Here is a 25,971-nt window from a genome sequence, read left to right as displayed (position 1 = left end):
GGTGTCTTAGCAGCCCAGTGTCATTTATGGAAATCTTCTGGTAGCTCGTGGTTGAAGAGGAAACTGTAGTGCAGTTGAAGGTGGTTATGTGGTATGGTTGTCTTTGTTTGCAAGGGAATGAACTTGGTGACCCTGCTAAAACAGGATTAGACAGAAAGATCAGTGTGAGTGGCAGCCATTGAGATGATGAGACATTAATTCAGTAATTCATGCTGGCCACCTTCTTGTGCCCTAAGCTGTGACTGAAAGGATAGCCAGAAAGAGCCACATGAAGTCTGTTGTTTGTCTCTTTTGAGAGACACAAAAATCCTGAATACTACAGCTTCTTGGCAGGTAGTACGTGGTCTTGATCTGACTGTGTGTATGCACTGCAGAAAAGTATTTGGTTCTGGAACATTGCTGTGTTAAATCTGGAGCCCTCGGGTCCTGTGCCAGTTCAGCAGTCAGCTGTAGGCTCAATTTCAATTTCAGATATCGGTATCGTCGTGGAATGTGCAACGCTGGTAACCTTGGTTGGTTTGGGACCTTCATATAAAAGGAGACAGAATGATCATTTTTAGCAGTGTGGTTGCCCCTAGGTTCACAGAGAGGAATGTCTGCATGCAACTTAGCTGGAAGAAAAATAAATTTGAGCACAGAAATCAACAAGTTAGACTATTGTTCTTCAACATGTGCTAGAAACTATCTAATAAAATTCTGCATTTATAATTGGATCCAGTTTTTCCAGCAAGTTGCATTTGCATTGCATAATCTCTTGTCCTGTTGAAAAATGCCCTTTGGCACTTACAAAGTCCACTGCACTGACTGATACTTGACTGCTCTTCAGGTCTTCCATCTTCACAGTGCCATTAGCTCCAGGTTTTGGCAGTTCTTGGTTTTGGTCAGCACGGCAGTCCAGGCCCAGCTGTGTGGTATTTCAGAGGCCATTCCTGATCCTTGTGGAACAGGAACAGCTGGATCCTTCTGGGTGGAACTGCTTCTGTTATGCACTTGTGGTTTGAAGCCAAATGGGGAAGTTGAAGGTTTAATCCTTAAGAATAAATCAATAAACCAATGGTTAATCTAGAAAATAACCCTGAAGAACAGAATATTTCCTGTGGCAATTCCTTATATCTGATGTATTTGCTTTTGGAGTGCAGAGGATTAACTTTTAAACCCCACCTTTGGTTGGATGTGCAGAGGAGATTTTGCAGAGTCCACCTGTTCTTCTTTGTTTTTTAAATGCAAAACTGTCTTCTACACTTTCTTAAAGTGGAAAGCATTTTGTTGACCTGGTATGGGCTTGTTTAATGGCATAAAGATTTCAAATGCAACATCAAGATAATAAAAAAAGAAAATACTTAAATTAGCTTCATATTTAGTGAGGACTTGGTTGAGTATTGTCAGTAAAGAGCCCCAGTTTTGTATTTCCTTCTGCACAGGAAATGAAGAGTCATCCTAAAATACATCAGAGGGCCTGGTTACTCCAGTAGGCACCTACAGTGTGGGTTTGGAGTTGTGAGACAAAGTCTCCCAGTTCCTGGGTGCTGTTGTAGAACAAGCTGGCAGGAGGCAGCAGCCAGCGAGGTGCTCAGCGCCCTGTCCCCGCCGAGCCATCGTCCCGTTCTCACCTGCAGCCTGCTGCAGTCAGCGGGGTGCAGCTCCTGCCTTAGGTGTGCAGCCTCAGGAGCACTTGGGGCTGCAGATCCCGCTTGCACAGGTGGATCCTCCCACTGCAGTAGTTCTAATTCCTACAGCTGGGGACAAAAGAGGTATTCTCTTGTTCTCCTGTTGATTCCCGTGTTCCTCGTGTCTTTACCCAGCACTGACTCCACTGTGAGGTGCAGGGCTCAGCAGCTTGGAGGGAACCTGTGCGTGTTGTTCTGGGTGGTGCATTCTGCTTGTGCAGCCAGTGCCTGATCAGTATTCAGTCTCAGAAATTGTTACATCAGTCCATTGTATCATTAGAATTTTTATTCAAATCACTGCAATACTTAAGCCTTGTTATCAGTTCAACCTTTTTTCCTAAATGATTATGAAATGTTGCTATTTTTTGGTTTTGCTATTTGAGCTACCCCTGTAATTACCCGTTGTCATGCCCTCTGTAGTCTTAGATGTGTCAGCTAATACTACATTAAAGCGGTGCGCTCTGGTAGGAACTTGTGCTGCATTGGATTTAACAGTGTTGTGTTTTAGTTGTATCATTTAATGTACATTCAGAGACTTCACAATTAACCCTTGTCAAATATAATAGCAATAGTAATAATCGATAACATTTGTAGTTCGAGGAAAACAAAACCATCTCAAATGCTTGCAGAGGGATTGTTCTAAGCATCCTTCTGTGAAGGAGCCTGGGAATGAGGACGGGCAGAGTCCCGCTTTGCCATGCCTGAAGGGAAGTTTGATGGCAGAATTCCAAACCCCTGCAAGCGCAGGGCTCTGGGTAAGCGTTGCCACTGCTGTAACCTGAGCAGTACAAACGACGCTGCTTGAATGCTGTGGTTCCTGACGGAAAGCACAGGAGGGCAGGTGATGGCCAGAAGAGCCACTGTGAACTTGTTTCACCAGGCCCTTCCTGAGGGGGTCTGTGGGGGGCTGCTGTGCTCGTGTTCCATCGGCACTGCCTCCTTCACCAGCCTCTGGAGCGGGAGCTGCAAGGCACAGCCTGAGCGCGCCACTAATGCCCTCTGCCACTTGAAGGGTCTGTGAAGAGTTGCTTTAACTGCAGGAGGTGGCTGAAGCCTTGCTGTGCTCTGTGCCCCCCATTTCCTTCCTTTTCCCCCTCGTGCCAGCCCCTCCTGCTGTCCCCCTCTCCCAGCCCTGACGTTCCCGTGCGCGGGTTCGTGCCAGACGTGGTTTTTCTGGATCTCTCAGGCTCAGGTGTCGGGCGCTGCACAGGCTCAGCCTGTGTCCGGATCCACCAGATGGGCTTGTGCTGAGCTTTCCACGGGCTGCTGGAAGCTGAGGAAGCTGTGCCCATGACCCACCAGAGCAGTGTGGATGGGGAGTCAGCACGCTCTGGAGGTGGAGGTGCCCCTCAAAGCTCCTGTGCCCACTGGGTGTGCTCAAAGGGAGACATCTCTGGTGTGGGAACGGTACCTCTGTAGGAGCAGCCGTGCTCCGGGGGCAGCTGAGCTGCATTCTGTACTGGTAACACCTCTCTGTTTGGTTCTTGAGCTGACTCATGTTCCTTGCAGTGGGAATTAGACATTATTGGTAATAACTCCTAGTACCTGCTTCCCTTTCAATGGCTGAAATTCTCTTTGGGAAATTAAACGCTCTCTGGAGCGTTTTAATGAAATCCAAGTTTTGTCTCCAAGTCATCAATTTTGCTCTGTGTCTCAGCCATCATCCTTATACTCCTCCCCAGAAACCCACTAACTAATCAACTTAGCATTGGGCATTCTGAAATGTTTGCTGAGAAAACAGCTCTGTTTTGACAGACAGCAATTATAGCACCTGGGCTACAGGCAGACTTTACAGCTCTTCTGGGGATCTCTTATGAATAGCCACCATGAGGCCAGCACAGCCCTGTGCAAACAAGCTTTGTAACCAAATTGCAGTGAAAACCCCCTTCTCTTCTACCCACACGCTCCCCTCCCAGAATTACTGAGCACCGTGGATGTACCTCCCTTCCTTACTCTGAACCTGAAAAAGTTCTCCCATTTTGTAAGAAAATGCCATTTAGGTTTGGGAAGAGTTATTGTCTCGTTCAGATGTGCTTGTTTCAAGTCCCATGCGTGGCTTGGTGTGTCATACACGCTCCTTTGAAGTTGTTGGATTTTGTTTTTTCATAATTGGATATTTGGGGGCTTGGAGTGATTCACATACATGGAAAATTAAGGAGAGTGTGTTAATCTAAACACAGCTTTTGTCTGTGTCCTATGGGGAGGCACGTTGTCTGATACTGCTTGCATTGCTCATCAGTTATAAATCACATTTTCTTGAGGAAGCAATGCGCTGTCTGAGGTCACACAGTCATCCTCAGCTACCCATTTGAGACTGTCTGGGAGAGCCTGGGATCCCTTCTCAGCTGCCATTTTATTTCTTCCAGCTGCTTTGGTTTATGCCGACATCACTTCTTGCTCTGAAAGGGTTTAATAGAAACTAGAAATTCTTCTAAACTAAAAATTCCTTCACTCTTTTTAGCAGCCTCAGCTAGAGGAAAAGGAAAAGAAAATGTCTACAGCCAGGCAGCTGATTCAAGACATCAAAAATAGTGAAATGCTAATTTAAACAAAATAATATTGACCAGCTGTGTTAATGAAAAACAGGCCTTGGCTTTCATGTTGTAGAGCTGTTACGGTGTGATAGCCTCCTTGTTCTGAAACATTCTTTTTCCCAGCCAGTCTTTTCGGCCATCACTCTCAGAAGCATTTTCTGTAGGCTGGAATAAGTTATATTTAGGGTGTGTACTTTATTTCTGCTTCTAGAGCCGACTCTCCTGCTCTATTTTTAAATGAACTACTTCAAAACCTTTCGCAGTGAGGCGTACGAGACCGAAGCCACGAATGGGTGGCTTTTCTGTGAGGAGGTGTCTGCTGCAGGCAGGCTTTGCCCCCCTCACAGTGCCCTGTGCTCTGAGCGTGTCCCCGTGGTGGCAGGGACAGGACACACGGCTCCCCTGCAGCTCTGCAGCCGCATCAGAGGCAGAGCTGTTCATCCAGGGCTGCTGCAGCGCTGCGCTGCGCTCACCATGCCCCAGGGGAGGCTGTCAGAGCATCTTCCTGTCTGCAGGGCAGGAGAAAAGGGTGCCTTGGTGTTTGCTGTAACCTGAAAAGGGTGCCTTGGTGTTTGCTGTAACCAAAAGGGGTCCCTTGGTGTTTGCTGTAACCAGAAAGGGGTGCCTTGGTGTTTGCTGTAACCAGAAAGGGGTGCCTTGGTGTTTGGTGTAACCAGAAAGGGTTCCTTGGTGTTTGCTGTAACCAAAAAGGGTTCCTTGGTGTTTGCTGTAACCAGAAAAGGGTTCCTTGGTGTTTGCTGTAACCAAAAAGGGTTCCTTGGTGTTTGCTGTAACCATTAAAAGGGGTTCCTTGGTGTTTGCTGTAACCAGAAAAGGGTTCCTTGGTGTTTGCTGTAACCAGAAAAGGGTTCCTTGGTGTTTGCTGTAACCAGAAAAGGGTTCCTTGGTGTTTGCTGTAACCAGAAAGGGGTTCCTTGGTGTTTGCTGTAACCAGAAGAGGGTTCCTTGGTGTTTGCTGTAACCAGAAAAGGGTTCCTTGGTGTTTGCTGTAACCAGAAAAGGGTTCCTTGGTGTTTGCTGTAACCAGAGGACGTCACCTGGAGCAGCCAGAGTTCGGACTTGGCTCAGCTTTTCGTGGCATCCCTGGCACAGTGCACACGGGCTCTCAGGTCCAGACACCGCAGATGGGTGTATTGATGGGCACAGAGGTGATAAAGTTACCTTTAACTAGAAGATGATGCAGGGTACTGCCTTCAAGAGGAGGGGACAGAGGAGATGTTTCTCATTTCTACATTTATTCCACTCAGTCATCTTTATCTTCCCTGTTCCGATCACACCAGTAAGTAAGAAAGCAAAATGCGTGAGAGAAGAAAACCCCTTGCACTTCCTTTTGCTTCTTTATTTTGTTTTGCATTGAAATCACGTTAATAATAGAATGTTAGCTGTCTTTTTTTTTTTTTTTTTTTGAAATGGGGTTGAGGATGACACATTCTAGGCAAAACCTAAAAATCAAAACTTGCTTTTTGGCTCCCCCCTTGAAGCCTCTGTGTCACAGTTAAGCACTTACCTGCAAATGATTAGCCAAGAAATTCCTGGGGATCTGCCAGTGCTAATCTCCGTTCTATCTGAAGGTGATTTTGCAGGGAACTGCAGGTGCTGTCCTGCCATAGTCCCTGGATGTGTTACTATCTCTTGTATGTAAAGTCTTGAAGATGAAATGGACGACAAACCTGTATACATTCATTTAACAGAAGCCTGAGACAGCTAAAGCATCCCCACAAGCATGGAGAGCTAAAATCACATTTCTCAATGTCTGCAAATTTCACTTTGCAACATTAAAATATTCGGAGCTTTTTATTAAGTATGATTTCATGTGTCTTTTTAAGTAGCTAGATGAAATGCTGAAAGTTTTTTAGGAACTTTCATTGAATATTTGAAGTCATTTGGAAGGAAGTGAGAGTCTTGGTCCCTTAATAAAGCTCTTACTATATGAAGTCAGTGGTAATTTCATTTTTGGTTTCAGAGAGGAAACCATTTGTATTTGCTATAGTGATGAAAGACCTCTGTTTTTTAATGCCAGCATTCAAAAAATCCTGTTCAATTATAAAATACCTGCTGTTTTCTATTGATAGTAAAATAGCCAGCATAATCAGAATTACTGAGAAAAACAAAATAAAGAAAGATTTTTTAAAAAAAAGTTTATTAATCCACTTGAGGTATTTGCAGTATGCCTAAAATGTTACTTCACTAGTTTGTAATGTCCTTTTTTATTAATTTGGGTGACATAGGACTTGAACAGAAATGTTTTTGCCTCTCTCACAGAAAGGCACTGTGGCATTCCATATTTCCAACATAAGAAACTGCTGAAGGAGTTACACATGTGTTGGGGGTAGCACACCCCTGCTTTTGGTGTCTAAGAACACTAGAGAAGTTGGCTAAAGGGAATTTTGGCTCCTTGAAAGTTTAATAAATACTGGAATTCTGGTGAAATTCTAGAAGTTATGGAAATGCTGAAGTCCTGGAAGTGTTGCAGAATAACAGGCAGAGGGTGGCTAACGTGCTATGAATTGATTAACTGTTACAGTTCATGAGCAGAGTGATGAATAAACTGATAAAATATTCTGATAACATAAAGAATAGACTCTTAATTAATACCAGTCCAATTACTTTGTGGAAGATGTGTAATGTCCGAAAAACGTGACACGATCCCTTGATTATCTCTAAAGTTTGGTTAAAACCCAACCTCGTTTAATGTAAGTAACTTTTTGCATTACGTATAATTCATCTTCTGCAGAGGAGCAATTCCCAACATTATCTCGGAGCAGGTTGGGTTGGAAGGGACCCTAAAGATCATCAGTTCCAAACCTTCCACTAGACCAGGCTCCATCCTGGTCCCCTCCAGCCTGGCCTGGGGCACTGCCAGGGATGGGGCATCCACAGCTGCTCTGGGCACCTGTGCCAGGGCCTCAGTGCCCTCACAGGGGAGAATATCTCCTGATACCTTCTGATATCTGATCTCATTCCCTCCGGGGTCAGTCTGGAGGCATCACCCCTTGTGCCACCACGACTTGGGACGAGTCCCTGAACGTTATCTGTTGGTGCTGGACAGACAATGTGCTTACAGTGAGCATGAGCTGTCACCGTTTTCCCATCGCTGTTAAAACTGAAGTGATGTTTATGTTTGAGCTTAATAGATTTTGTGCTGGGCGTGATGCTGATACTCATTTGCTCAGTGAGCTGGAAGCAAGTCTGAAATGACAGTGCAGGTGATCCAGAAAGTGGTGAAGTGTTCCCTAATGGTGAGAGCAGACTTGCAGGGCCGTTGAAATTGCTTCCTAATGCAAGCTCATTTACACAAAGTGCATATAAATCAGAACAATGTGAAGTCTGCTGCGCACTGTTTGGAAAGGAGTGACTTGGAAAAGATTTGGCCGTGTCATGGAAAAAAGTGTGATCCTGGCAGCAGAAGGACTTTGGCTGCATAAAAATAGGATTAATGAGAATGAATAGAATGAGGATTTTAGTTCTGTTTTATAGGATAGTTGATACGGTTGTCACAAGACTCTGTATAGTCCTAATATCTAGAAAATCAAATAATAGTAGTATTAAAGCACTTAATTCAAGCAGAGACAGTCAAAACAAGGATCATTATCCAGAAACTGAGAACAGAAGAGTTGGAAATAGAGAGACACAAGACTGTGAGAGTGAAAATTATTAATCAGTGGGACAGTTCCTCATGGCTTTCAGTCCCAAGTGGATGTCCTTTTCCTAAGCCCCCCAGAATAAACGATTGGGAGAACTGGGTATGATGTAAATATTTACTCTGTACGGGAAAGCAGCCTGGATAAAATCAGTAAGCCTTAATTCTGCCTACTGTAAGCTCTGAAACAATCCACAGAAGTCAAGGAGATCCTTTAAGTAGCATAAAACAAAATCAAATAAGCAGGTGGCAGAAGTTATTTTCCACACAACTGTTTTCACTTTTAGGAAAAGTAATTGTGAAACAAATAGCTTCAAGTCTTGGATAAATCAGATGGGTTTATTGCTGCTTACATCTGTTTTATCAATCCTTTCCTTCTCTTTCCTTACCTAAGTTTTTTGTTTTTTTTTTAGTTTGACTGGTTCAATAGCATTCTTAACTTACAGTATTTGATGAATTCTCATCTAAATTTTCCCAAAACTTCCTCTGCTCTATTGCTTTTTCTTACGTTTTTGTCATCTGAACATCTTTCAGGTGTGTGTTTTCCATGAAGCAGCTTCCCAGGGACGTGTTACCTTGTTACGGATGTAGTTTTAAGATCCAGAAGAACTCTGAAGAGTAAAAATTGCCAGGATTTTTCCCACTGTTTGCAGTGGTTGTACAGAATGACTTACTGACATCAAAGCTGCAGGAAAATCTTGCTTTTAAATGCTCAAAGGGAAGCTTCCCTTCCCTTTTCCTTAACATGAATAATGCATACTGAAAAAATATATATATATCCCCAGGTTTAGCTCTGGTTTTGGTGATCCTTTATGGATCTGGAGGAGACAAAGCAGGTTTTCCCTCTGTCCTGCTCTCTGTGAAGCTCCCACGTGAAGTGTGCTGCTGTTTCCAAGGAGAGCAGCAGCAGTGCAGCCACCCCTGCCTCACCCTTAGCTGAGGTGCAGCTGGGATGCAAGCCAGCCATGCAGCCTGCTCCTCTGCAGCCTGCAGTGGTGGGAATGTTCAGAGCAGTAAAGCTCCGCAGCATTGGAGAGTGGAAAATCCCCACTGCTGCCTTCAAATGAGTTCTCTTTTCTTTCTCCTGGAAACGTAACCTGTGGTGGAGGAGCAGCGTTTCTCGTAGCTGGGAGGGAGATTTCTCAGGAGTCTAACAATACCATCATCTCTGTCACCACCTCAGCTTCTTTCCAGATGCCAAACCCAAAACTCAGCTCACAGCCCTTGATCGCAGTGAGAACATCCATATTACAGCCTAAACTGCGTGTCAGATTGTTCAGCTTGCAAAGAGGAAAAAAACCCTTCCAGTGCAGGATCTGCCTGCAAACAGGGAAAGCAATGATTTCCCTTTCAGTTCCGCTGTTCCCTTAACGTTTTGACTCAATTCTTGACAGCGCAGAAGGGACCTAAAAGCTAAAATGGAGCGAAAAAACCACATATGGAGAGTATTTATTTCTTGGGTGGGGAGCTGTGGCTGAGGAGTAGGATGATATCAGAGTGTTGCCTGCACGGTGGTGTCCCCACAGTGACGTGCAGCAGCAGCAGGAGGAGGAGGAGGCTCTCTGGAGGTGCTGTTTGGGTGAAGGCAGCAGGGCCAGCCAGGAGAGCTCAGCCCCATTGTTCCGCGAGCGCTGCAGGGCTGTCCAGGTGTCCTGATTTAAGGGCTGCTCCTCGAGACAGGAAATTGTATCTTGTTCTGAGGTTTACTGTAATAAAGTACATAGTCCTGGGGGAATGTGCTGCTGGGCCCATGAATCACTTTATGGGCTGGCTGTTGTGACCTCAGCCCCGTGATTTATTCGCGCCGTACCGCAGCAGGAATGGCAAAAATGCGAGCGGCGCATGGTCTTCCCAGCCTCCCCCTTCGCAGCCAGATGGGCTTCAACTGGGAGCTGCCATCAATCCAGAGAGGCTCTGCTGGGGCTGCCAGTGCCACTTGTCCTGCCCGCTCTGCCCTGGGTCTGCTGGGGAATCCTCTTGCTGCTCAGGTGCTTCCTTCCCGGTTCCTTGTAGTCTCCTGCGTGGAAAAACGAAAAATCTCCCTGCAGTCGTGGTGCTCCTAGCAAAAAATAGGCATCTTGAAGTGTGCAAGTTTTTGGTAATTCCCTTTTTTGTGGCCTTGTAGTCTCCTGTGTGGAAAAACGAAAATTCTCCGTGCAGTCGTGGTGCTCCTAGCAAAAAAACAGGCATCTTGAAACGTGCAAGTTTTTGGTAATCCCCTTTTTTCCTTTCAGCTCACAATAAACATCACAAAGAAAGAGACCTGTCTGTTTTCAGCTCGGAATGTCACTGTTCTGCAGATGTTTCCAGGTGTGCTTTTGCATTGACAGGGGTGGCTAAGTGATGTGCTTTTGGTGGAGTCACACGTGACGGGAGTGAAGAGAGGCTCCTGACTCTCAGCTCCACTAAGCCACGTCTCTATTCCAATTGACACTGTTTCTTTACATGTTTTGCATTTGGCAGTTGTTTTAAAATCTAGCACTTTCCTTTGGTGCTGGTCTTTCAGTTTTTAAAATATTTTTCCTGCGTGAAGCATCCTGATATTTTCCTGTAAATTCCGTAGTTAGTCTGTACTCTTCAGAAAATGCTCAGAATTTTTATTGATGTCCAGAATACCCACTTTTTCGGGATAGTTTCAGGATTAAAAGTTATCTACGTCACACATGTTCACCCTGCGTCGCAGTTATTTTCTGCCAGTTTATTTTTTGTTTACTTTCTTTTTTATATATATAAAATAGATAAAATTTAAACATCCTAAAATTCAGCAAGAATTAACCTTGCCACATATCTTAATAGTAGATACCAAATGATAATTCTTAACAACCAATTAAAGGTCAGCTTTACCAAAATAAGTAAGATATTACTTAGAAGAAGGTGGGGGAATTTTCATTTATCTATGGTATAGGCAGGTTTTATGGGAGCCAGTTTCTGGTGTGGTACAAGCTGGTTTAATTATATTTCTTCTATTTCATAGCCTTGAAACTGGAGGTTTATTACTTTCTCTAAGATGCTAAGAGTTACATCTGTAGGTTTTATCTGTGATCATATTTCTTCAATAAGGCAGTTTAGGCAGGATTTTTGTTTAGAACGGCAGCGTGAACACAGCTTCAGATTTGCTCATTTGAAAAGGTGTTGGTTGCTAGAATGGGCTAACTTGAGGTTTTTCCAACTTTTCATATGAATGACTTGCTCTCTCACTTGGTGTTGCTTAAGCTTCACCTACCTTGTGTCTCCTTACAAATCAGGCTTACTTTGAGATGGCTGAGCTTCTCTGTTTCGGTAGGACTCTTTAGATCTGGACATGAAGAGAGGCTTTGACTAGGAGTGTGTCATTGCTGTGCTTAGCAGGGATGTGGTAAAGGGCTGTCAGAGGTCAGTTTGCGTGGCTTAGGCCAGGCTCAGCAGAGCTGGTTCTGGAGCAGAGTACACGCTCAGTCTCTTAAACCTTTTACTGGGTGCAGCTCTGGTTCCATCTCGGGAAGAGCAGGCACTGGATGGAGGGAAAAGCAGAAAGGAAGGTGGTAGGATGTTCCCTGTAACTGTAGAGTGCCAGTTGCTTCCAGCATCTGGAAAGTGATCTTCAGAACTCATCAGAAAATGCTGTAGTGCCCGTTCAAACAAACCTCCTGCACTCGGGGACTGCAAGTAGCTACACCTGCTTTCAGCCCCGGATCTGAAAAAGGAAATGAAATGAAACCTCTCAGGCCCCTTCTGCTGCAATTACAGAACTAAATATATCCAAATTTTATCCATAGCCCCTGACACCTGCTCCATGTCTGTCCTCAACCCTTTCAACAACTCCTGCTTGCTTAGGAGCACTTGTTTTTGGCAGTGCTGGAGCAGCAGTTGTTGGGGCTACCAAGAGCAGGAGGCAAAGTGATGCCTCAGTGTTTAATGAAACTGCTTCCAGCCTCTTTCCCCCCTGCTGCTGCTGTTCCTGTCCTTACCCAGACACTTGGCATTTCTTGTGCTCCTTTGTGAATCCCTGTCCAGGGCAGCAGCAGTAACCAGAGCAGACTGAAATACAGGTACGGTTCTGGTTAGGATGGAACAGAGATCAGCATTAGTGCTGCTGTTGTTACTGCCACCGAAGCCCAGAAACATCCTTAAAAAAATTATAAAAGCTCTGACCTCAAAGAAAATATTTATAGAAATCAGACTAAGTGGTTCTGGAAGAGAAGCTTGAACAAATGTACAAAAGAACCCTCGGAGAAGGAGGAGTAGGAAGTGAGGCGAGGCACATTCAGGTCGATATTCAGACAGACAATAAAGAATGGAAGCAATCCATAGCTCTGACAAGAAGAGCTGTTGAAATGTGGCAGAATGTTTAGATGTTTGTAAAACAACAAAATGAAGTAGCTCTCTCTACACATCTGGTATGTAACATGGAACTGGATGTCACAGGGATAACAGCAATTGGTGAGAAATAGACTAATATTCAGAGCTGGAATGTGGGTACAAGTTGTTCAGGAAAGCTAAATATAAAAGTAATGGTCTTGTTTATTAATTATACTGGAGGTTTTGAGGAAATAAAATAATATAAATTATAGCGTTGCTTTGAGTCAAAATAATGTAAGGATCATAAAAGTTACACAAAGAGAGTGGATGGTATCCTGGTATGGATTTTGGGTGTAATGTAGTGTTAAATGTAAGTAATAATGGAGAAATGTATTTTTGTAGGATACATCTATTTGCTGGATACAAATCAGAGAAGCTGCCAGACTTGTTAATGTAATAATGACTGGATCACCAAGATGTAATGGGTGTGAGACTTCAGGATTGCACTGAGTGGTGATGACTCCAGAGAGGAAATCATCACCAAAACTGACTTCAGCTGTAGTGATCACAAATTGATAAAGCCTGCATTCAAATAAAAAACTATGCTAGGAAAGTGAAGTTTCCAATTTTAAAGTGAAAATGGACACTACTAGGTAGCAAGTAAATTGGACAGAAGAACTCAGGAGGTTCATGTAGAGGAAGCAGGGCATTTATTTGAATCAAAAGTCCAAAACTATGAGGTCTTTGCAACCCAAACAGAAGGTGGAAACTTTGAGAAAGTTACAAAGCTGTGTGTCTGTTTCCAAAAGGGAATTGGCAGCAGCCTTAAAAATTAGTCAAGAGAAGGAGACATTTAGGTGAAGCAGAAATTGTAGGAATAAAGTGCGAATTGTGAAAGCTCGTGCTGAATGAGACCTCCCCAAGGAAATAAAAACAAATAATAAATATTGGATAGCCACTGCTACAAAAAGATCAGGAAAAGAAGTGGGACCACGGTGCCCTGAGGATCGGGATGTATGAATATGGTCCCCAAACCAGGTTAATACCTTTGCCTTGTTTCCCAGTGAGCTGATGAAACACAGAGGAAGGCAGGTGTGATCACCTGCCAGTGTCAGGCACGGAACTGAGACAGATGCAGAAGTGAGCTGAGTGATGCTACCCAGAAATAACATGGCAGTCATTTAGCAAGGAGGTAGATGCTCTGTCTGATTTGAGTATAAAAACAGGATAACTTTCTTAAACCAGCTGTGTTATAAATCATGACGAGAGTTTTTCACGTGCTCAGAAGCCACAGTAAGATTGCAGTAGTGCTGTCAAAGTTTGACTGATGAAGCTGAAATTTCTTCCTACCATCTTTCAGCCCGGGCCAGGTTCACAAAGCCATCAAGACAATTGGTTTTGCTGCAGTAATTGTGGTTGTTTGATGTGTTAAAATCAGTGTGAGTGCCATGATTCATTCTCCATTCTTTGGCAGTGAAGGGTTTGACACTGTCACAGCGTCAGGAATTGCTGCAGCTCCTCCAGGGATGACGGACCTGCACTTGGATCTGGGTTCCTGGTGTTTATTCAGGGTTTTCACTGGCTCCCCAGGCTGCAGGGATACACAGCCAGTGCTGCCAACACCAGGGAGGGGCAGGAACCTGGAAATGGGAGGGCAGCACCATCTCTTGTCCCAGGAGCCTGTCTTGTGTCAGCTTAGGCTGATTGTGAAACCACCTGCTGAGCTAAGGCTCAGCCTGCCCTTGACCATGTCCCAGGAAAAGCAGTTGGAGCTGTCTTTCTTACAAGGCCTGTTTTCAAAATGTGCTGGATGTATTCTGGTGGGCTCTGTTGCCTGGATGGAAAATGAGTTTGTGCTGTGTCTGCGCTGCTGTTGAGCTGCAGAGGAGGAAAGAACACCCCTGTCAGGAGTTCCTTCTCAGAAAAGTCAGCCCTGTAAGTACTGCTGTCTCTCACCCAGGCTCTGCACTGGAGGCTGCTAAAGCAAGGAAGGTTGTCTTTAAGAGAATTCCACCCTTCACAGGGACACAGCTCCCGTAACATCGGCTCCCTCTAAAATGTGCCGCCGTGGGGAAGTTCCTCTTCGAGGCTCGTGGACTGTCAGCTTGGCAGCTGTGATAGGCAGCAGCCAGGTTTTCACTGAGCTGTTTATCAGTAAAAATAGCTCAGGAAATGAGGAGCGGGTTTGAAAGCTCTCTGGGAAAGTGTTAGATTTTTTCTAGATATGCTGGCAGACCCGGTCTACGGCTGCCCTGCAACTCTGAGTGCTCAGTGCTGAGACGTGAGCAGGACTAGGAATTGCCAATTCTTGCCTCTGGTGCCAAAGTGATAAAATTAAGATGGACAGCTTCAGCGCAAGAAGGGCTAAAACATTGATGGGAAAGGTAATATAAAATATTGATAGGACTACTTGTGACTTTGTCAAACATGTTGAGGGAAAGGACTTTTAAAAGCGTTGCTTATCAATCCTGGTAAGGAGTTCTGTGATTCTAGACAATTGGGATGTTAGAGAAAATATGTGTAGGAAAGTAAATACATTATCAGTATCTTCTTTTTAAAGGAGGCCAGTACAAGTGGTAATGCTTCCCGTGTCCTGGAATTCACATTGATCATTGTCAGGCCATTCTTACAGTGGAAAATTAAAGGGACATCACTTCTGTGACCACACACAACTCTGTTCACCGAGAGTTTGTATTTTTATCTCATTTTCCAGTGACAGTGGAAAGGTGCACATTCAGAAAGCTTCAATTTGCTGATGACAAAGGCTTTCCCCAAATCAGATGTTTCTAGTCAAGAGTTGAAGGAGATGAGCATTTGCTCACTGTTTTTTGTGTATGTTGTCAAATCTGTATGCTCTACTGGCCTGTAACTATTCTGCAGTCATCTATTTTAAAAAGGCAAGCCCATCTTTCTTTGCATTATTTTTTGCAGATGGCAAACACAGGAATTAACATTGAAATTGATCTTGCGATTATATTGTCTATTAAGAATTACTTACTGGTTTTGTTACCACTCCAGTCTGTACTGATCATGATCCACATTCAGTGAAAGGCTTCAGCATAAATAGAAGGAAAAAACTAATCTCCCATTCTTGTCCAGTTTGGAGTAAAACTCGACCCTGTTTTCAGTAGATTTTTCCGCGCTGTTGCCATTTCAGTTTCCTCTGGTAGTGTTCATCTGTTACAGAGTCTGCTTGCCTCTTGTGAGCCGCTGTGCAGCTCAGCTCAGGCTGCAGAACCTGCTCCAGGGGAGAGATCAATGAGCAGTTTGCCCGTGCTGAGTTTATGTTGGCACAGCTACACTAGTACCAGCATCTGAAATACCTGAATGAACTTCGATGAGCTGTGTCTGTTCAGTGGCTCTGGCCCTCGATCCGCACCCCTGCGTTGTGCAGCACGTTTTGCCTGCTTATGGGAACGTTTCAGGACCTCCAGTGCTGAGAACTGAGGAGAGGCATTTTGCTGAAGAAAAGCCTGTAGCAGTGCCTGAGCCTCCAGGGCTGGCTGCAGCAGGGCTGATGGATAGGTTTGTTCCCCCGCTGCCACCACCGCTGGCAGCAGCCCGTAGAATTCTCCTCCTTGCACATCACCTGTCTCAGCATGGCCTCCCTGTGGACGGAGCTCTCAGGAGGGGAGACAAGTCACTTTTGGAGTGCTCTTCAGTCAGCAGCCTTGTCTTTTCCTTGGTAGTATGGTCTTGGCATCATTTGGCAGTTGCAGGCTCTGCTGAGGGCAATGCCTTGCCACTACAGACGTGTCCCTTCCAGCAGAGCTGACAGCGACACCTGCATTCTCCCACATGGAGCAGTTTACATTTAACTTGCTAAAGTAAGAAATGCAGCTGCAATGCGCTTATCACAGGGTATTTTTCCTACTTTTGTTCAAACTTCACCTTGTTTCAGTCCCACAAAACAGTCAGAAGGCCACAACGGCTTTCACCCCGCCTCTTGCCCAGAGCCTTCATCTCACAGCACAGCACTGAAGTTTTGGCTGGTAGGTTCTTTTCTGAGACAGGGTGGCAGAGAAATTCCAGCAAAAAAAGAAGTAATGGGCTGCTATCCATATCTCATTTTCCTGGCCTTGGGGTTTTCACTTAAGAAGCAGAGATGGGTAAGAAAGATCTGGTTGCAGAAGGTGTACGGCTTCCACGCTGTTTGAGGCACCTCCAATTTCCATTCCAGAGTAATGGCTCCATAGATAGAGTTACGGAGATATTCTTGGCTCTGGGCCTGAACCATCAGCGAGGATTGTGGGCTTACTATTAAAAGAATAAGTGTTTCTTTAGAATCAAAACAGATTACTCTAAAGAAAGTGAAAATGACCAGAGCTCCAAGCCAGCCTGTCTTTCCCAGGATACCGATAGCTGGAAAAAAGCAGAGGTCATGGATCATGTTCTGTCACTTCACCCTATTGGTATTTTTCATGTTTCAGGCAGACATCCAAAATTGGATACTTTTCCATAAAGCAAAAGCAGCAGAAACAAAATGGCAACAATAACATGCCCATTCTCCATGGTTCCCACACCTACAATCTTGACACTGCATCTGGGAATCTGATGTGCACCTTGTCCTTTCTTCTACTCTTTGCCTCCGTTAAGTCACCAGAGTATTTGTATTTTTCACAGCACAGAATGTATTCACAGAAATGTATTTTGAATACTTCATGATTATCCTAAATATCTAAAAAAAATTGCTTTACTTTATGGTATTACATTTTGAAAGGGAAGCAGTAATGTTTTTCTAGATATGATCTAGGCAGGATCCAAGGGCTCTCTACACTGGATCTCTGAGGTTTTTGACATGCTGGTAGTTCATGTAAAGCAAGCTAACTCTCTTGGACTGTACAAGAAACACCTGTGTAAACCCAGGGAGAAGTTCCACCGACAGAAAGTGTGCTGTGTAAGTCCACTGTCCTCTCAGAGATGGTGAGCAGTTTTGTCTGTTGAAATGCACCTTTTCCTCTTGAAATTAATGATTTTTCACATTTTTGAGACAATGGCTTCAATTGGCATCCTGACAATGAACTTCTTGATACTGAGTGCAGCAGCAAAACTTTAAGTGCATTTGTAACTTCATTTTTAGATGAAATGTAGATAAGAAATGTGAAGTATTTGGTTTGTTTTTCATCATCACTCCTGCATGATGTGATCTTTCACACCACCACACGTTTAGGACCTCATTGCATTCCTTCTTTGCAAGGTGGTGAGAGGTGAGACAAGCCAACACTACTGGGCAATAAGGCCAAGGTTTTCTTTGAAATCCTGCTGCACATCCCAGCTAAAGACAAGAATTAAGGTTGAAGGACAGAAAAGGTTGCTTTCCCTAACATAATCAATCCTTTGGCTTACTTTGAGAACTGCTCTTTTACATTTAGGGTGATTATCTTCATCTCCTTTCTTCCCAGTGTGTATAAAATGTTTCTGAATTCTATTTGTAAGGGCTTTCTGCTACAAGGAAAAAGTATGGAGAGATGTTCAGCCAAAGCAGTAATGAATGGTAGTTACCAAAAACTGAGAAGGTAAACGCAGAAGAAGAACATAATGTATTTTTCTTACCCTGTAAACTGCAATTTGGTAACAGCACAGTTGTTTTGGAAGGGGTGTGTGGGTCTTGACTTGCTGTTCCACCAACAGACATGTAGCCCAGACAAAAATATTTATTACTGCTTTTCAGACTTGCACACCGATACAGCACTGATGGTATGTTCAAATCTTTGTAGAGGATTTTAAGTTCTGCAGGATAATAATGTAATTTGTTTGGGTTTTTTTTCAGACAAGAAGCCCTTCTTGCTGCCATTAGTGAAAAAGATGCCAATATTGCTCTGCTAGAGCTTTCATCCTCCAAGAAGAAGACTCAGGATGAAGTGGCTGCGCTGAAACGAGAGAAAGATCGTCTTGTGCAACAGCTCAAGCAGCAGGTGGGTACTGCAGGGCTAGGAAAAATGCAGTTAATAGTCTGGTGTGGGATTATTATCTTGAGTTATGGAACTAATAATGTATAACCCTGTCGTATGCTAGGACAGAAAGTGCGTAAATAACAATTTCCAACTGCTGGACTCAGCGTTGAGCGAAGTTTCTTTGTGTCACTGCCCGGGCAGTAAATGTGTGATCGGATGTCCAGGAGGTTGGGAATGAAGAGGACTTTGGTTATTGTCCTCTACAGGCACAAACAGTCACAGATTCAGGGAAAAGTGGTGATACTTCTCTTGGGAGTTTGTGTTTCCTTGTTGGGGAAGAAGCCTGTTTGGAAGAAACCTCTCCTAGGTGTAGAGCTCAGCTCTGAATGTTGCACCACACAGTGTCTCCTGTGAGTTCTGACTGCAGCAGGAGCACCACGTGCCAGCTTCTAGAACAGACTCTGGGAGGTCTCGTGCTTGTGGGGAGATCGGTCCCTTCCTCTCTCTGGCCTCTCCTGTTTCTAAGATCTTTCTGTGTTGGCAGAACAATTAGAAAAACGTGTTTCTGTTCAAGCATTTAATATTATGTTTCAGTACTGAATGCAATGTGAAAAGTATATTGCCAGTAAAACTCAGAGGAAGCAAAAGGCATCCCTGGCAACAAGAGATTTAGGATCTGAAACAATCTGCGTAGATTTTTCACTTCAGCACTTCTGGTGGGTTTTCCTGAGTTATTCCCTTGCCACATTCCTCGTAATAGCACAAATGCTGCTGCCAATGCAGTATCAACTTCTTCAGTGCCACCATTTCCATCTTCATAAAGTTTTATGTGCAACATTTCATCTGTCAGCCAGATGATTCCTGCTGCTGTCAAGAGAATGTAAGACAAAACCAGGGCATTGTGATAAGGGATTTCTGTGCTTCTTCCTTAGCAAACACAAGCAGGTTATTGGCCGTGTTGTTTCAGATGATTATTTATGGTTTAATTTAAGAACAGTATTTTGGGGGGTTTTATGTACCAGCTTCAGAATGAGCAAGAAGTATAGATTACAGTCCTGTAGTATTTACTTTTGAGTTGTAATTAGTGTCCCTGCTCAGGTGATCTGCTAAACCAGGAATCAGAAGTGCTCACAGCAATGTCAAGTACTTGTTTTGTTTCTGTAACTGTTGATGGAGCAGCTGTAATTTATGGTACCACTCACTCCAAGAGTAATTGACGCTTCTTCTTAGTTCTTGTTGTCCTAAGCTTAAATTCGGGTGCTTTCATGCTCCTTGCCCTTCCCAGTTTCCTTCTGATTATCTTTTGTGAGTAACTGGAGCAATCTCTAGTATTTTGTGGTGAGGTTTTTTCTGCTGAAAATGTGTGTATACTTAATTAACATATTAATGTTGTGCTTATCTGTAATGACTTAGGTTTCAGGTAAATAATTTTTTTAAACATTGTTGTGGTTCCTGTCGTTATCTTTCAGTGCTGGTGAGTCTTACAGTATCATAAACTCTTCCTAAAAAGACATGGCCATTTCCCTTAAGGATGCCAGTTCTAAGTGCTTTTCTGTGTATGTGTGGGAGACCTATTTTCCCAAATAAACGAAAATTGCAAAGGAGATGAATTTGAAATTGTTCTTGGGATGTAGTGAGACCAATTATGATGTGAGGTTGGAGCAATAGTCCTTTTTCAAATAATTCATTGGACTATTGAAATGCCTTTGAACATATTCTCATATATTCTGGTTCCAAAACTGCCATCAGCTATAAAGACTTGTCAGTGTTTAAGATTGTTTAAGATTTTAATCTTAAAAATAACGAGGAAAGCAGAAAGTAATCTCTTCAGCACATCTGTGCTATGAGTAGTATAAATAAAAGTTTTATGGTAGTATAAGTATAAAATCACAGGTATTCTTCAGTGCATCCACAATCCCCAAGGCAGAATAAATGTTTACATATAAACAATCTAAACTATATTTAAAACATACCTGAGAAATATTTATGTGACCAGAGATTGTACACATCCTCCCTAAATTCTGTCCTGTGTTTTAAGGATGTGTCATCTTGTATCCATTTTTTTTTTGTGTGCAGCTTTCAACACATCAGTAGAAAAACTCCTCGTTGCTTATTATAGGAGAGTATTACTCACCACCTCTATGAGTTACAGAGAATCTAAAATTCCACTTATTGTTTTTTCAGTGCCAGTAGTTTTGGTATGTTCTTTTTCTGAATAAATTCAAATCACACCGACTTTGACAGCTCCAGAAATAGGAGATGGGTCAGAAGAGATGGCTGTGAGATTTTACAGGATCCTCATTACTGATGTAGTCAAGGGGAATCTCATTTTTCTACATGCTTTGCAAATATTCTGTGTCCTTGGCCCTTGCACTCCTCTTCAGTTGTTCCAGGTCACCAGCCTCATATATTCCAACAGAGCAACTCTGCTGTTTCCTCAGTTTAAGCCTTCTCTACATGGACCCTTTTCTGCATCTTGAGAACAAGGGTCTGTCTGTGTCTGCCCGCTCCCCAGAACCGTGTCACCTTTCAGGAACTTCCTACAAGTTTAGCTGGAATTCTCAAATGTGTGTTAGAAATTGAGCACGGAAAAACTTCCTGACTTGCAGATGCATTGAACGCAGCTGTTCAAGGAAGGCAGGTGATGCCACAAATCGAGATATTCTGGAAGAGTTTGAGAAGCAGTTGTGGAACCCAAAGAGTTTATTCAACCCTTCAGATTCAGAGCTGGGATCCTGGCCTCAGTCGTTGGTGTTTCAGAGCTGTTGAGCTCCCTGATAAGTGTTTGGTATTTCAGTTCATCCCATTCCTGGGACGTGCCTGGGCTTTGTGGTGGGACAGCAGCTCTTCCAGCTGGCGGTCAGACGCCTGAGTAAGAGATTCCCGTTTCCGTGTGCGTGGGATGCCCGCAGAAACGCTGAGCAGCGTGGGACGGGTGTTTGTGGGAAGAGCTGTGCATGCTGTGCTACCAGCACTGCTGCATCTCACCGAGCCTGGGAAGAGCTTCTGACAGAGGCTTTAGGAAAGCAGTTTCCTGGCTGTGCTGCAGTAGTGAGTGTGGATGGATCCAAGCCTGTAGAACAGGGTTTGGGTTGTGACTTTTCCTTGCTGGTGCTGGTTACCATTGCCTGACTTGCTGTTAATTGACCTTTCTCAGAGTGTGGATGGATCCAAGCCTGTAGAACAGGATTTGGATCATGGCTTTTCCTTGCTGGTGCTGGTTACCATTGTCTCATTTGCTCTTAATTAACCTTTCTCAGTGTGTGAATGGATCCAAGCCTGTAGAACAGGATTTGGATCATGGCTTTTCCTTGCTGGTGCTGGTTACCATTGCCTGACTTGCTGTTAATTGACCTTTCTTACAGTGCAGGAAGGTACAACACTCACACAACAAAAACTCAGTTCAACAATTTCCTGTGATTTTTATTTATCTTAAAATATCAGTGGAGACGCAGAGGTTCATCAAGGGGAATGTGCCCAGAACGTGGAGGGCTCTGCTGTCATTCCCTGTGCTCTCTCCTCTGCCAGCACTTCACGTTCCTGGTGGCTCACAGGGGAAGGGTACGGCTGCGCAGGAGAGGGAAGGAGCCCTGCCAGAGACATTTCGCTTCTTTAATTTCTCTAAGTATGTGCATTAAAGTTTGGATGAAGAGAAGCATTTTGGAAAGAGGATATGGCATCAATGTTGTTTTAATTTGGAGTTTCTAGGCTCTGAATTGCAGGAATGTGCCTCAGTATGAGAGCCCATTTCCTCACGAGGCGCTCGGCATTGGGCAGGCTCTGCAGTAAATGCAGCTGCCTGTTCCATATTGGTTGTCAGTTTGGATGAGGGATTTCCTCTGTCATCAGACAGGCAGGGCCATTGCAGGGCGAGGGTCACCAGCCAGTGTGGTCCCAATTTATGCCTCCCAGGGCACTGTGGCTCTGCAGGGGGCTCAGAGGCTGCTGCAGTTGTGTAACGGGGTCCAGATGTGGTGTGGGGAGAGCCCTGCTGGGTGTCACGGGGCTGCCAGGGACCCAGGGAGCTCAGGCTGCCCCATGGATGGAGCTCAGCCCCTGCTCAGCTGTTAGGAAACAGCCTGCTTGCCGTTCAGCCCTCTCCTCGTCAAGCTGAGTTTTAATAGCAGCTTCTATTTACTGTAACACAGCAAAGCAGCACTCCACAGTTGGGAGTGGTGAAGGGAAGGCACATCTGAAGGGCTGAGGTTTTCCTGTCTGGGGGCTTGGAGTCCTAGAGAGCTGGGATTTTCTGCTAGGAGCTGTTTGTAGCAAAGACTGGCACTTTCTGTATGTGTGCAGTGCGTGGCACAGTGGGTGCCTGACCTGACCAGCCCCACTGTCTCTGCCATGCCAGCAATGTGAAGTAAAAGTGTTAAAGTTTTTAGGAGGCTCTGAAGAGTGTTAGTGTTTTCTGACAGCTTGGAGTATTATTCAGATTAATTGTTTGTTAATAGCCATATTCACTTGTATTATTATTATTATTATTATGATGGCAGAAGTGACCAGGAATTAGCTTGACTCACTGTTACTGATGACAGGATCTCAACATGTTCATTTGAAGTCATGTGACTTCAGGTTAGATTAATACTATATACGTTTTATTATGCTGCCTATGCCTAAAGAAAAGTTATTTTCAGATCAGTTCCTCGGTCTTTTAAGAACATGTTGAGTTTTTATTCTATACTTCAGCGTGCTCAGGGAGCCACCCAGCTTAAGCTTTCTCCATGTATTTAAACAGACATATTCTTTTATTGTGCAAACTGTTAATGAGAAATAGTGAACAGTGTGGCCTCAGGAGAGAGCTCTCTGCAGCTGAGTTGGTTCATCCAGTTAGACCTGGAATCTATTCTTAAAGGCTTTAAGTGAAGGAGACCTTCAGTCCTGGAAGTCTTTTTTATACCTTATCTGTGTGCTTATCATTATATGTAACATCCCTTACTGCAATTTAAGCTCATTATTATTTTTTTCTATTAGGGGCATAGAAATAAAAAAAATCCACCTGTCACGTTCTTACTGTAGGCAGCCTTGCAGTTCACTCAAGAAGAGCTCCTCTCTGATTTATTAAAGGGAGATAAGAAGCCCCGTGCTATTGTAAGTGTGGGTTTTATAGTCAGCTTTGCCATCCAGAGGAAGCTTCAATACCTGTTGTTCCCTTCTGCTTCTACATCCTCACCAAGGCTGCGCCTTCCTCTGTGGGCCAGCGTGAATTTGAGGGGCTGTTATTTAACATTCCCACGAATGGAGAGGAATTATTTGGCAATGGTCAAATAACTGATAATTGACTGGTAAGAATTGCTAGTATTTTTATTTTGATTATTTATTTATATTTATTTATTTTCTTTTAATTATGCTTTATTAGTAATTATCAGGAATTATGCAATATTGAATATGTTTCATCTGAGCAAGCAAGATCCAAAGCTGTTTTTTCTGTGCTGCTTTGTGCCTCTTCCCTATGAGATTTTGACTGGCTTTCTTTATGAGGCCAAGGTACTGCAAAGACTGGTTTCCCAAGTAATGTGGTTCATGGGATCATGAGAAAAAGGACAGAATTGTAGATTCCAGAGTAGCTTCTCACCCCCAAAATGATATTTTTCCACTGTTACTTGTTTCCCTGGAAACCCTGCGCACTGACACCTGACACTCCTCTGCTGCGAACTTTTCCAAGCTGAAGTTCCAATGGCCGGAGTCATTTCTGTTTATAACAAGAGAATGTAAAACAGGTCAGAGGAGCCTGACAGGCAGATGTTTTCCTCTTGCTGCTGTGGAGCTGTATCAGCATGAGCACGCTCGTGGCAGTTTTAGTTACCACCCTGCCCGGTGAAATAATACAAATTGTCAGGGCGTGCGGTTTTGCTTCACCTTAGCTGCCCTGGCTTGAAACCACATCTGATGAGAGTGATTATTGCCCTGTTAGCATGAGGGTTTCTTCTTCAGGTGACATGGATCCAATCACTGCAGGTGATTGCTGAATGTGGTGCTGGTTTGTGACAGAACCCCTCTTGTTCTCTGCAAGGTTCCAGCAGTCTGGAGGTCAGTGAGGGGAGGCATCTCTCAAACCACTGTCAGAAGGGAAGTTAGGAGGTCTAGGAATGAGTTTGTAAGTTCTGAGTGTGCTGGTGCTGGCTTCTTTATAGCTGAGGAAGAGAAGTTAACACTTGTAATGAGCAATGAGATACAGGGCACTTGGATCCACCTTTGTTTATTGATCTCCTTACCACAGTACACATAGAGTGCAAGTAGATGTAAAAGTGGGGAGAGAAAACTTTTGTTATAACAGAGTTGAGAACAGGCAGAGGAGCTGGAAGGTGCCGTGCCAGTGGTTCCTTCCTGAGCTGGGCAGAACAGAAGGTACTCTGAGTTCTGGTGCTCTCTGAACATCAGGTTCACCAGTTTGAAGCAGGAGCACTTTGCCAGACATTTTCCAAGGAATAGTGAAGCATTTCAAGGACTATCGTCCCTTGCAGTGGACTTGTTAAAACACAGTGCAGTCTCAGCCTCACCTATCCCCTGCAGAGTCAAAGCAAAGTCACCTTTTTTCATGTTCTTGTACCACCGGTGTCTGGAGGGTCACTTGCAGCTTTTCAGTTACTTTAATACACAAAGGTGCCAAGATTTGTGGTTCTCCTAGTCTTAGCTGTGCTGCAGTGTAGCTGGCACAGATGTGAGCAGGGGGAAATCAGTCTGTACACTTCCTGCACAGGAAGCTGCTGGACCTGAAACAGAAGAAACTTCTGGCTGAAGTGAATATATATCCCCTAATTGGCTCTCATCAAGCATTGCCAGCTGTCAAACTTAAGCACCGTGGCTTTTGTGGAAGCCTGTAATGCACCCAGAGAATCAATCACAGCAGTGCTTGTTTAGCCAGGCTTTGCTCCTCAGTAATTGTTCCTGCCAAGGGAGCAGAGCCCAGCGCCCTGAGAGCAGGCACAGAAAGCAAGGCTTTGGCATTTCCTGGAGCGCTGCTTCCTGGAGCACAGCACCAGGAGCCCTCCCAGAGGAGAAGAAAGCACCTTCTCCCTGCCATGCCTTCCAGACTTTTTCCCCATCATTTTTAATCATCTATAGCGCAGTTAGAGCGCCGGGTGCAGCGTCAGCAGTCTTTGCTGGGGCAGCATTTCATCTTTCCTGGCATCACTTACACTCCTTCCCCTCTCCCTCCTCCCTTCCCTCCACCCTTTGCCTGTTGCATGACTGAATGCAAGTGTGTGTTCCAGGCAGCCCTGGCTGCAGGGTGCCAGGTGGGAGAGCCTCTGCTTTGTGCCCCTTGGAGCTGCTGCCAGCAGCCCTGGCTGCCTTCTCTTAGTGCCCTCAGCCACGCCACGGCTTTTGGGAATAGCTGGGGAGGTTTGCTGCTCTGCCTCAGAGAGAGAGGGCTGTAAGATTTATGGGGGTGTTGTGCAACTCCGGTGGCAGTACAGTACTGGGTGCCCTTTCTTTCTAGACATTTGTAACATTTTTAAAACTACTGTAAGGACTATATATTTCCCAAGCTTAAACTCAGATTTCAAAAACCTGTTTCATTCCGTTAGAAATATTCCTCCATTTATTTAATATATTAGGATTTTCATATTCTAGTTTCACAGCTTTTTAATTGACTAAAAAGTCACACAAATAAATTTCAATTAATTGGATAATTGCCAACAGCATTTAATGCCCCATATACACTAGCTCCCATTCAAGGTTTATGAACTCCTACAGGAAGTTATTTAAACAAGGTTGCCTCTCTAGAAAATCAGGATTGCTAGACAAGTCTAGGTGAGCTGTTGAGAGACCCTGCATCCCATTCCTGACATGGATGGTGCTGGATATCAGGAAAGGTTGCCCTGGGAGAACCAGCCTTGTTGCACTGTTAAAGAGATGAGGATGCTCGCTGCGCTTGAGCTTCCTCACTGCTCTAGAAGATCTAATTTGGGCCTGGAAAATAATCATTCCTTGGT

General features: G+C 44.2%; 1 protein-coding gene across 9 annotated transcripts in view; it reads left to right on the top strand.

The window, feature by feature from the left end:
* ERC1 (ELKS/RAB6-interacting/CAST family member 1) overlaps window positions 1-25,971 on the top strand; it is a 266,110-nt gene that overhangs the window by 192,518 nt on the left and 47,621 nt on the right. For all 9 annotated transcript variants that reach the window (XM_058420193.1, XM_040061380.1, XM_058420189.1 and 6 more), the window contains one exon: window positions 17,911-18,055. In XM_058420193.1, the coding sequence (XP_058276176.1) occupies window positions 17,911-18,055 (145 nt within the window). The remainder of the gene's footprint in view (window positions 1-17,910; window positions 18,056-25,971) is intronic.

The sequence above is a fragment of the Hirundo rustica genome, chromosome 4, assembly GCF_015227805.2.
Source record: "Hirundo rustica isolate bHirRus1 chromosome 4, bHirRus1.pri.v3, whole genome shotgun sequence".
In the NCBI taxonomy this organism is placed as follows: Eukaryota; Metazoa; Chordata; class Aves; order Passeriformes; family Hirundinidae; genus Hirundo; species Hirundo rustica.
This window is presented reverse-complemented; position numbering and strand designations above follow the sequence as displayed.